The sequence below is a fragment of the Leucopleurus acutus genome, assembly GCF_964270905.1.
Source record: "Leucopleurus acutus genome assembly, chromosome: 13".
NCBI lineage: Eukaryota > Metazoa > Chordata > Mammalia > Artiodactyla > Delphinidae > Leucopleurus > Leucopleurus acutus.
The window spans coordinates 87,126,280-87,139,249 of NC_139155.1; the positions used below are offsets into that span (position 1 = coordinate 87,126,280).

The 12,970-nt window shown below is 41.9% G+C and overlaps 1 protein-coding gene across 2 annotated transcripts in view; it reads left to right on the forward strand.

The window, feature by feature from the left end:
* GLT1D1 (glycosyltransferase 1 domain containing 1) overlaps positions 1–12,970 on the forward strand; it is a 138,010-nt gene that overhangs the window by 35,069 nt on the left and 89,971 nt on the right. For both annotated transcript variants that reach the window (XM_082853312.1, XM_082853311.1), the window contains exons 5-6: positions 1,065–1,101; positions 3,402–3,458. In XM_082853312.1, the coding sequence (XP_082709438.1) occupies positions 1,065–1,101; positions 3,402–3,458 (94 nt within the window). The remainder of the gene's footprint in view (positions 1–1,064; positions 1,102–3,401; positions 3,459–12,970) is intronic.

Below are 12,970 nucleotides of genomic sequence, written 5' to 3' on the forward strand. Positions count from 1 at the left end.
ACGTTTAGGTAGAGAGAGCACGAAGATGCAACTTCTGTGATGGCCACTCTTTACCTAGTTTAGTCGTTTCATGCACGGAGCTGATATTCAGGCCACATGGTAGAAAGATGCACCTTTTTAGACTTTATCACCAGAATGACCGTATCTTTGATCACTTACGAGAAACAGCCCTCTGCACCTACTTGACCCTGCTGCCCTTTAAAGCGGATTTCTCACTCTGCTCCCGTAACATCCACCTTTGGGTCTAAACCTGATTTTAAAAATATCTTTGTCACTGTTTCAAAACGAGCTTGAGAAATGGATTCTTTTTCTTTCTAGTAGTTTTATGAAGTTCTGCCGGAAAACACCACCAGGGATAGTACGTATGCATCTGGGGACACATATCTAGATCAGTCATGCAAGTGTCACGGTGTCCCTTGATGTCAAAGAGGCTTTGGGGGTGGTCCTTACAGGGTCCTTGAGACCAGTCCATTCACATCCTGGAAGAATCTGACCCCTGGTGCCTGTTCTCTTGTTTCCCAACATACTGGGTACCCCTCCTCCATCCCCATCTCCATCTCCCCCTCCATCCCCATCTCCTCCTCTGTCTTCATCTTCTTCTCCTCCCCCCTCCCCCTCCTCCTTTCTTCTCCAAAGGTAGGGAGTGTACTCTCTCTATTCAAGGGTTTGTATCCACAAACCACATTTCCCAAAACGTCTGCCTTCAACCTCAGTTCCTGATACGCACCTGATGGGCTGTATCCCTGGCATGTTCTCTGTCTGAGCTTCATCACTTTTCTACTCACATAGTAACTATAAATTGGTAATATTTCATTATGCCTGATTTAAGGGACCTCTTTGTACTTCTTCCCTTAGATAAGCTGTGTTTTTAATGGGCTAACCCCCATTAAAAGCAGAGGTAACTCTTTGCTCTGATAAAGTAACTAGTCTGTGAGTGGCTGTGTAGATGATTCTTTGCGATGTTTTCCAACAGGATATTTTTATGGCCTTCATTTTCTCTCTAAGCAGCAATGGGAATGGACTAGCAAACTTACTTTTTTTTCTTTCTCCCCTTTTTTCAAAAGCCACATGCCAAGGATAAGATCTATGTCCAGAGTCAAGGTAAGAAATTTTAAATATATGTATATTTGGAAAAAAATGAGTCTTTTATCTTGTAGAGATACCTACTGAAATGAAATAACATGATGTCTGGGATTTACTTGAAAATAGTAGAATGGGCACACTTTTATTATTTTTAACATTAAGATAAAAATAAGACTACTTTATAAAAGAATAATTTAAAATGTTAGAAGAATGGATAAAGAAGATGTGGCACATATATACAGTGGAATATTACTCAGCTGTTAAAAAGAATGAAGTAATGCCATTTGCAGCAACATGCATGGACCTAGAGATTGTCATACTGAGTGAAGTCAGACAGAGAAAGAGAAATATCGTATGATATGTGGAATCTAAAAAGAAATGATACAAATGAACTTATTTACAAAGCAGAAACAGACTCACAGACTTAGAGAACAAACTTATGGTTACCAGAGGGGAAGGGTGGGAGCAAGGGACAGTTAGGGAGTTTGGGATTGACATGTACACACTGCTATATTTAAAATAGATAAACAACAAGGACCTACTGTATAGCACAGGGAGCTCTGCTCAATATTCTGTAACAACCTAAATGGGAAAAGAATTTGAAAAAGAGTAGATACATGTATATGTAAAACTGAATCAGTTTGCCGTACACCTGAAACTATCACTACATTGTTTTGTTTTTTAATAAATTTATTTATTTACTTATTTTTGGCTGCGTTGGGTCTTCGTTGCTGTGTGCAGGCTTTCTCTAGTTGCAGCGAACGGGGGCTCCTTTTTGTTGAGAACGGGGGCTTCTCATTGCGGTGGCTTCTCTTGTTGTGGAGCATGGGCTCTATCTAGGCACGTGGGCTCAGTAGTTGTGGCTCACAGGCTCTAGAGCGCAGGCTCAGTAGTTGTGGCGCACGGGCTTAGTTGCTCCGCGGCATGTGGGATCTTCCCGGACCAGGGCTCGAACCCGTGTCCCCTGCCTTGGCAGGCGATTCTTAACCACTGTGCCACCAGGGAAGAACCACTGACGCGCAAAATAGAGATCAGGGAAACAGTAGCTCCAGAGAACATGTGGCTGATTCTGAGCTTAGGTGTGAACCCGTGCTGAGCCCAGGGTCACGCGAACAAGTCCACCTTACAAACATCACATTATCAAGGCTCTAGTGGTTTCGGGGATACTTTTAGCAGCAGAATCACTCATGAAATGAACTCTTTCTTGGAGCCCCCATTTAAAAAACGATGCACTGACTCAGTATGCATAAAAGGGGTGTGTAAGTGTCAGGGCAGGCCTGGGGTTGGACCTTCCATTCCTCTGCCACAGCCCCTCGTTTATAGCCACGGAAGACGTTGGTGCTGCAGGAAAAACATGGGCTTTGATGCAGCGCGTGGGTTTGGACGCAGCCTCTGACACCTAACATTTTGCATCCTGATTAACCGCGATGAATCTCGGTTTCCAGCCGGATAAACGAGAGGACTCAACCTGCTTAACAGGGATTAAGGGTTTCCAGGACCGGGTGGAACACATCCACTCACAGTCTGTGCTGGGGCAGGCAGGGTAGTGGACTTTACTACAAACTTTACTAACTGTAGTCTATATTAGTCAGTGTGAATGGCCAGCTTACAAGTGCCTTGGAGAGGCGGTTCGACGACTTAATTTACATTCCATAAAATTTCACATCTTTTCTGCTCTCGAGATAATCTGTTAAATGTTGCCTCTGGATTTTTGAAATCTTAAAATGTTCGTTTTTTCAAAGAACTTTAAACTGAAAGCTGGCTGAGAAACTGACACAGATAGCAGGAAATTATGTATGATTTAGAAGGTTGAGATGAGGAATTTTAAATACATAGTTTCTGTGTAATTTCTTTTAGAGTTTAGTTGGGAGTGTTTGGGATACCTGTCACCTATATGCATTTTTTAGGAACTCAAGCTTTCTGTGACCTAGAGACAGTTTGGCCCAGGAATGGATGGTGGGGTTGAAAGTGATGAATCTTTTCTCCTTGGGAACTGTGGGCGAATTTTATTTTACTTTTTATTTTTGTTTTTGGCCTCACTACGTGACACGCGGTATCTCACTTCCCCGACCCGGGATCGAACCCGAGCCCTCGGCAGTGAAAGCGCAGAGCCCTGACCACTGGACCGCCAGGGAAGTCCCCTGTCGGCTCATTTTAAACCTCACAGCCTTGGAGAGATTCATGGGAATTCAGCAAAGCCCTCAGAACTTTAGTTCTTTATAAGAACCGAGTATGACGGCTATTTGAATGTCAACACAAAATAACTGGTTATGTCTCAACCACATGAACTTTCTTTTGTTCTCTTTCCTTTGACCCAGGAATTGCAACAGTGCCGAACACCACCTTTAACTGGAACACCTTCCTTCGGCGTTCAGGTAAGAGATGAAATCTTCTGGTAGGATTTGGACTCAAGTGCATCTTGCCCACTTGCGTCGGTTCCTCGCTAGGTTCACATGGTTTTGAAGAAGAGGCTGCCAGGGTCAAAGAAATGGACTCTTTGGGTAGAACAAAGGAGGGAGCAAGGCATGATTAGAACAAACTTGGTTTCTCCCCGTTTGCCGAGGTGTCGTCAGTGGTCCCATCCCAGTGAGGATGGGGGTGCAGCTGAGACGCAGGAGGACGCGTAGTGCCAGCCTCTGGGACGCTGCTCTTCGGACAAACCTCCCAAACACCTAGTGTCTTGTGGCGTTTGTCCTTATTAAGGACGCCATCCTCCTGTGCTCATTCGGTGTTACTTTATTAGCTACACACAGAAGAAGCGACTCTTGTGGGACTTCCTGGCGGCCCAGTGGTTAGGGCTTGGCGCTATCACCGATGGGGCCGGCTTCGATCCCTGGTCGGGGAACTAAGATCTTGCAAGCCGCGTGGCGTGGCCAAAAATTAAAAAAAAAAAGTGACCATTGTAAGATGGAGATCAGATTAAGAAACAAACTTTTAAACCACTTGAAATCTCAGCACCAAAAAGGAACTGCTATTAGTGTTTTGATATATCTTTCTCAACAATTTTTCATATATATATTAATGCTTTTCATGCATTAATATATAATATTAAATTATAGCTGTATTAACCTATTATATATTTTTGTCTTTTAAAATCATCATGTAAATATATAAATATGATATTTGTATATTGTAAATGCATAATATGTATGATACCTATATTATTTATATTATATATAGATTATATATAAATTATATATAATTAGGTGTGACTTTATATTTTATGTTTAAATAATACATATGTATAAATAATCATATATATGATTTTTAAAAGACAAAAGTAGAGTCAAACTGTACTTACCGCTCTAACCTGCTTTATTTATTCATTATGTTAGTAACAATATGAGCTAACTTATTCTTTTTTAAAAATTTCTAAACTAAAGTAAAATTTACGTGGCGTGAAGTACAGACTTCTAGGGTAAGATTAGACGAGTCCTGACAAATGTATAAATACCCTAATCCAGACAGATCACATTCCTACTGCTCAAGAAAGTTCCCTCTTGTGCTTTTCCATATTTAATTCCCATCCCTCTGTAAGGGACCCCATTCCAATTCCTATCACCATCGGTTCGTTTTACCAGTTCTTGAACTTCATCTGAGTGGAATCATACAGTAAGTACTTTTTGCGTCTGGCATCTTTTTTGCTCAACATCATGTTTTTGAGATCCATGCATATTGTGTGTCTCCGTAGCTCCTCCTTTTTTTTTTTTTTTTTGCTCCTCCTTTTTTATTACCGGGTCCTGTTCCATTGTATGGATGTGTCCCACATTGTTTCTCTGTTCTCCTATTGAGGGACTTTTGAATTGTTTTCCATTTTTACGTACTATAAATAAAACTGCTCTCTCTCCACATTCTTGTGCAGGGATTCTGGTGAATAGCTTGAGGGTAGGATGGACCCATGCTTAACTTTAGAGAAGAACAGCCGAACAGTTTTCCAAAGTGTTGTACCATTTTACATTTCCACAGACATTGATGAGAGACCTAGTTACGGTACATCCTTGCCGACAATTGGTGTGGACAGTCTATTTAATTGTAGTTGTCCTAGGGGATCATGAAATGGTATTTGATTGGTGTTGGGCATTTATGTATCGATATCTCCCTTGGTGAGGTGTCTAGCCAGGCCTTTTGCCCAAATGTTTTAGTGTGTTGTCTTTTCATTCTTGGTCTGCAGGAGGGTTTTCTGCTTTTTTCTTGCCCCTGGGTGGAAGCTTTTTGTCAGATACATATATTGTGAATGTTTTCTTCCATTCTCTGGTTTACCTTTCCGTGTTCTTAACTATGTCTTTTGAAGAGCAGAGGTTTTAAATTTTGTTGAAGTCTAGCTCATCAATTTTTTCTTTAACAGTTAGTCCTTTTGGGTCCTGCCTAAGAAATCTTTGCCTACCCTAAGGTCGAAAGATATTTTCCTTGTTTTTTCCTCCACAAGTTTAAGCTTTTCCATTAAGATTGTAATCCACCTGAAATTAAATTTTGTGTGTGATATTAGGAGGTAGGGATCGAAATTCGTTTTTTTTCCTGTAAATTGCAGTATCATTGAAAATGTTTTTCAATGAATCGCTCTGGTTCCTTTGCTGAGAGTCAGTTTACTGTGTGTGTTCCTTTGTGTCTGTATAAATCTACCTTTATGCTGTCATGCTGTCTTGTTGTAGATTTATGGTACGTGTAGAAATCAGATAGGGTTAGCCTATGACTTTGTTTCAGAATTGTTTTAGCTCTTCTAGGTTTTTTGCATATCCGTATACAAAATTTAGAATCATCTTGTCAATTTCTGTAAAATCTTGTTGTATTGAATCCACAGATCATTTTAGAGCAAATTGCTGTCTTAACAATAATTTGTCTTAAGATCTGTGAACATGATGTATCTTTCCATTTGCTTGGGTCTTACTTATCTTCATAATGATTTGTACAGGTCTTTCATGTCTTTTAAAAATATTCTTAAGGATTTTATTATTTTTGATGTGCTATAAAGGTTTTCTTTTTTTCTTTTTTTTTTTTTTTTTTTGCGGTATGTGGGCCTCTCACTGTTGTGGCCTCTCCCGTTGTGGAGCGCAGGCTCAGCAGCCATGGCTTATGGGCCCAGCCGCTCCGTGGCATGTGGGATCTTCCCGGACTGGGCCACGAACCTGTGTCCCCTGCATCGGCAGGCGGACTCTCAACCACTGTGCCACCGGGGAAGCTCTAAAGGTTTTCTTTTTAATTTCAGTTTTGAATTTTAGTTGTTGCTAGTATATAGAGATACACTTGATTTTTGTAATACATTGGCATTATACCTTGAAATATAAATTTATTGGTTCTAATTACATCATGTTTTTAATTCCTTTATTGTATTTAAAATTCTATAAATGTATCCAAACAATCCTTTTGGTTGGGAATTTAGATTTTTTTTAAAACTTTTTGATATGCAGGGATGAAAGTGCTAGGATTTTCATCTTCATATGTTTGCCCAACTGTTTTCATAGGAGCAATTCCTAAAAATAGAATTGCTGGATTAGATTATGTACTTAACCAGAGCTTTCACACATCTTACGTGATGTGTAAGTGTGTCACCTCGGAAAGGTGACATCCGGGTGCGCGTCCATCAGTGAAGCTGGGAGGCACCATTTTCTCTACGTGTGGTACCACTGTGTTTTCTGTGCATGGCATGACCCAAGCATAAAAACGCTGTTTAAGCAAAATTTTATTGTATTGTACAATGTCTTGAAGTGTAAAAACTTCAGTTGTCCGCAGATGAAGCCCATAAGTTTATGCTATTTGGGACTATAACTGCCTTGCAGGCTGATCAGCCCTGTAATTCTGGTAAAGGTACTAGAACAGCTAAAATTATCTCAGCAAATACAATGTGAGGCCTGAGAAGTCATCTCTTTTAACCTGAAATACTTCTCTCTAAAGACGACAGGGCAGGGGGTACGATTATGAGGAGTTGAAGTTGCAGGTCCTGCTGTAAATGTCAGAGAAGAGAGTGAAAATGCAAACTCAGCGCCCTGCCCTCAGCAGACAGGAGGGCACCCCAGGCCTGTTTATACTCCGAAAACTTCAGACAAAACCTCCAACACGCGCTCCGTGTCAGCGTTCGCTTCCCTTGAAAAGAAGAAATTTCCAAACATTTGATTAGAAATAGTTTTCCAAGTGTTTTACATCAATCTCAGCAAGAATGGCAGAACTCCTGTCAGCATTACAAATGAACCCACACCATCCAATTGCTTTATCATGTCAGGAGGTGTAAGCCATTATTCAGAACCAGGAGGCCCATTTTAAATGGCCTGTTGTGGGCTTCCCTGGTGGCGCAGTGGTTGAGAGTCCGCCTGCCGATGCAGGGGACACGGGTTCTGTGCTCCGGTCCGGGAAGATCCCACATGCTGCGGAGCGGCTGGGCCCGTGAGCCATGGCCGCTGAGCCTGCACGTCCGGAGCCTGTGCTCCCCAACGGGAGAGGCCACAGCAGTGAGAGGCCCGCGTACCGCAAAAAAAAAAAAAAAAAAAAAAAAAAAGGCCTGTTGTAAGGTTATTCCATCTTCTGTATATCAGAGGTCACTGTTGTGGTGTAACTAAGATTCATAATTTCCAAAAGGAGAGTGATTTGTCATCAAGGTCTGTACCCTGATGGTTGCTTGTTTCACCAGTCTTACTGTTGAGTGATTAACGGAATAGCCAGGACATTTAAAATACTCCGCAGACAACATCCCCTCTTGGGAACGTTGGCTTCACTTCACTCTTAATGTGTGCGATCAGAAGCTGTAAATACATTCAGAATATATGGGCTCAGGGAGGCTCCGGCGGGGACTGCGGGAGCTGACTGCTGGAGGATGGCTTAAGCGTTCAGGTGGAGAATTCAGCAGCGTCTCAGGGTTTTATGATCAGGTGTCTGTTCTCATTTGTACAGTCATTCATCTTTGTCAACTTTCAGACTCCAGAGGTAGACCATCTTTCTCACCCATCCTCTATCTCACCCTGGCCACTGGAGCATTCTAAACCTATGATTGTGTTTTGTCACTTCCACTCTGGGCTGAGACAGTGAAAACAGAAGTGACAGTGAACTTGATGCAGACCGTTAGTGATCAAATCCTCACCCTCTGGATTCCTGTGAATTGTTAACCTTGAAATCGAGGGGAGTGGGTTGGGAAGGGCCTCACTGAACACTGAATATTAATAGGCGGGTAGCCGATTAGTCCCCAGGGTTTATAGTCACCTTCTTAAATATCTGATGTCAATTTCGGGGTTTATTCCCCTTTAAGGTATGTCTCGGGTTTGCTGAGAATGTTCAGTTATATCTCTAAGCCCAAGCTAACAAATTAACTAAGTCTCCTTAGTTTAAGACATGAAATCAGTTGTATGCCAACCAGATTCCATGATCAAACAGGTCAACTAGGAACAAATAAAGAATAAAATAGATGAAAGGCACTAAGTGGTATTGTTGTAATTTTTCACGCGATGTTCTCATTAGCTCTTCTGATCCGAAGGTATGTGTTTAGACATCAAGTTAGCTATCTGGTCTTTGTGTTTTCAGGTACGTCTTAAATGTTGTTATGATTCGGTGATGTAGGATTTTTGCTTTTAAATGCCAGTAACTAATGCATCTAGAGTAATGGTGCCTCTCAGGCCATCAAATCCCGAAACTGTGAAAGCTTAAACTTGACCCGGACACACCTTCTTGGTTTTTATTTTATTTCTATTTTCACTGTTTATCTAATTTTCTCTCTCTCTTCTTTAAAACTCTATTTGTATTTCTATATGGAAACTCTCATATGCAAAACTCAAATGGTCATATTTTCCTTCCTCAGGCTGTTCCTAGGAAAACTCACTTGTTTTTTGGTTTTTGTTTGTTTTTTGCGGTGCGCGGGCCTCTCACTGTTGTGGCCTCACCCGTTGCGGAGCACAGGCTCCAGACGCGCAGGCTCAGCGGCCATGGCTCATGGGCCCAGCCACTCCGCGGCATGTGGGATCTTCCCAGACCGGGGCACGAACCCGTGTCCCCTGCATCAGCAGGCGGACTCCCAACCACTGCGCCACCAGGGAAGCCCTCTCACTTGTTTTTTCACATGGAAAATTCATGTCATTAGATCCCTATATGCGTTCACAGCCCCCCAAATGAGATTTTTCAGCTAAAAGTCACTAAGTCTAATCAACAGAAGTTCTTGAATTCTCTTATAATCAGGCATGAAAAAAAAAAAATGACAGAGCTGCTGGAATAGCAAACGGCAAAGAAAGTAGCTTAAACGTGGATCGGGTTTCTATTCTAGAACCAGCGGATGGATGAGTCACTTAGAGGACTTGGGAGCGTCGTGCTTAGTCTGTTGGGACCGCTAGGGTGCCAGACCATGAAATCAACACGTTTCGTTTTGTAGATAAAAATACCGTTCTCCAGGAAATGGTAATATCGGAAAGACACGTAAATGGTTGCATTTGTAAGGGATGAGTTCCAGCCTTGACTTCTGTGAATCCCAGATGTGAGAGGAAAAGTAAAGAGAAGAAAAATAAGCTTGGGGTTAAAATGAGGAAATGAAATCCACTAAAAAAAATTAGGTAGGTACCTGCCTCACCTCCAAACCTCTAGAGGCCAGTATGTTTTAGTTCTTTTTTAAAAATCTAAGAATGAACACGGTACATTTCCCTAAAGTTGGCCAAGGCCCTGGGAGAAGCTGAAATGGAATTACTTAGAGTTGATGCATCCATGAGGTCGGGCCTGAGACCTTGGTTGTTTGATCAGGATTTTTGCACTGCATTTCCTGAAAACGATATTGGTGTATGGGAAAAGTGCATGTAAGCTCTCAAACCCAAATGTTGTCTCTGCATTTAATTAAAAAAAAATTTTTTTTAAATCCTAGAATAAGACAAAGCCTTAAATCCTAGAATAAGACAAAGAACAAGACAAAGTTCTTTGTTTGATCCTATTCTAATATAGGTTTCTAAATTCCCATGACATTTGATCTCCTGCCCAGGAAGAAGAGGGGGAAAGAGGCAAGCGAATATGGGATTTAACTCCGTCTACTTCTAGGGTCTGGTAGGTTGGGGGGGATCTCAAAATCATTTAGTGAACTGGACAGCAGTGCTTTAAAAAATAGAATAGAAAATATCAGAGCGCCTGTATGCAATAAATCTAAATGATTCTTTGAAACTGTACCGTGTCTGTGTGTCTGTATGTATAAACACATATTTCACATGTACAGGGTTGCAGTATAGTGTGTACATCTTACTGTAAGTCATAGTCAGCACATTGTGAAGATCAGTGTTGTAAATTACGGATTATTGTCTCTCGAGCTTGGCTTTCCTAGGGATCCTGGGGTACGTAGAGGGCCACGTTTCTCCAGCTTTACCTCACCAGAAGGCCAGCGGGTCTTCCGAACCTGCTGTTCTGAGTAGCTAACACGTGTCAAATCGAAGTCAAGCAACAAAGTAGGTTTCCAACATCTACACTTGCCATAAAGCAAAAAGAAAGAATTAGATGCAGCCTTTTTACCGAGACATCACATCGGTTCTTAAAATAGGGCTTTCTTTGGGTGCTGTCTCTGGATGCCGTCTTTGTGTTTATTTTGTTTCTGTATTTACTTTTTTTCAATGTGGTAATACAGGTTCTTTGATTTCCCCCTCTTTTTGGTACTTCCATGGTTCTCCTTCCGCCTTCCTTTTTTTCACTCCTTTTGTATAGTTGAATGGATATTCCATGTACTTACATGATGATGATGATGTAAGGGATGCTGTATCCTTCTCACTGTATCACACCTGGAGACACATAACATCACCTTCTTCCATTACTGGTGATTTTTTAAAAAATATATCAACTCTGTGTGTGTGTGTGTGTGTGTGTGTGTGTGTGTGTGTGTAAATAAAGCCATGTGCGCTGGGTTAAGGTTTCTTCCCTTAGTTAAGCGGGTGTCTTTCTCGGTTTCCCCATGTCCAGGTGTTATATTTCCTTTGTAATCAATAAGTTACTTTTGAGAAGGCACTTGTAATTTCTGTCCTCATCAAACTTCCCCTCACCAGTTTTAGCATTCATTGATGGTTCTTGCCTAACTATGTGGGTCTGGGCTGTTTTTCACACCTGACCTTCCTTTCCTTAACGGTATTCTTCAATTTGTATCATTTTTAAAAATTTATTTATTTTTTATTATTTTTATTTTATTTCTTTATGGCCGCACCACTCAGCACACAGGATCCTAGTTCCCTGACCAGGGGTTGAACCTGTGCCCCCTGCAGTGGAAGCGTGGAGTCCTAACCACTGGACTGCCAGGGAAGTCCCCTCCATCATTTACTAAAGAGGAGAGTTTGTCTCCTGAGCCCAGATTCAAATGCCTGACCTCAGATTCTTCTGATCTCAAATTCAAATTCTGGACATAGCCTCTAGCTTAAACCTTTGGTCAAAGAAGTATTCACGAAGGTCTGTATTTCTAAGGTTAGTTTCAATACTGAAAATACAGGAAAAATATATAACCAAAAAAACTCAACATATCTCAATGAAACTGTCAACAGTCAATTCAGAGACAGTAATAATGGTTTAAGGTTTTTCTAAGAGGACATCTGAATCTTAACACTTCATTAAAGACTTTCTCCAGTGCTGGTTATGTATTCTTCTTATTATTATTATTAGCATTTGTGATTGTGTGAGAGTGCTGTCAATATATCTTATTACATTCGTTCTAATTATATTACTATTCAAGACTTAAAACACAGAGGGAATGAAATTATTTGCATTAAAAATGGGATGGGGTTTCCCTGGTGGCGCAGTGGTTGAGAGTCCGCCTGCCTATGCAGGGGACATGGGTTCGTGCCCCGGTCCGGGAAGATCCCACATGCCACGGAGCAGCTGGGCCCATGAGTGATGGCCGCTGAGCCTGCGCGTCCGGAGCCTGTGCTCCGCAACGGGAGAGGCCACAACAGCGAGAGGCCCGCACCGCAAAAAAAAAAAAAAAAAAAAAAAGAATGGGATGAATGAATGAAAAACCTTCTTCTTGTATGATTTTATGTCCAATTACATATGTTTGGAAATAGTGAAGTTTTAGGCTAGCTTGGGTTAATATTAATAATTTCTTTTTCTTTAATGAAATTTTATAAAGAAGGCAGGGTGGCTTCTTTTCTTTTCTTTTTGTGGGGGTCCATGCCATGTGGCTTGTGGGATCACAGTTCCCGACCAGGGATTGAACCCAGGCCGTGGCAGTGAGAGCGCCGAATCTTAACCACTAGACTACCGGGGAACGTTCCCAGTATTTCTGTTGACGGCATGATCTGCCGAACAAACCTCCTCAACAAATGGTGACTTAAAACAACCGCCATGGATTTTCTCATGATTTTGCGGATTGGCGGTTTGGACTTGGGTCATCCCTGCTTCCACTGTGTGTGCTGGGCTCACTTGTAAGTTGGGCTGAAGCCTGACGGGTCCTGCATGGGTTGTTGGATCTCTCCTAAGGAGGCAGGCAGGCCTGACTGTAAGGCAGCAGCATCCCAGTGGGTGGGGACGCTGCACACCAGGCTTCCCACGGCCAAGACTTAGAAGTCACTCCCGCTCTGTTATTGATACCAGTCACCAGGTCAGCCCAGCGTCTAAGGGTGGGGAAATGGGTTCCACCTCTTGCTGGGAGGGACCACAAAGAGTGTGGTCACCTGCAACTCGCCTTACACGACGACTTTCAATGTAACAAACCCAAACCTCTTATTTCACGTATCTGTGGGCACGTATACATTACGCGTGTGTCCCTATATATAGACATATACGAACTCAAGAGGACATTCCTATATAAACCATCTTTCTAGTTTCCTAAAGAAAAGATTCTTCCTAACTGGAATTGCATGGAAATATTTTCTAGGACCTGTGGCTGACATTTCAGTAATAACTGAGTCAGTTCTTATCGCCTCATCCTTCTGCACTGCAGCAAAAGTACCTTTACTTTATTAGGCCA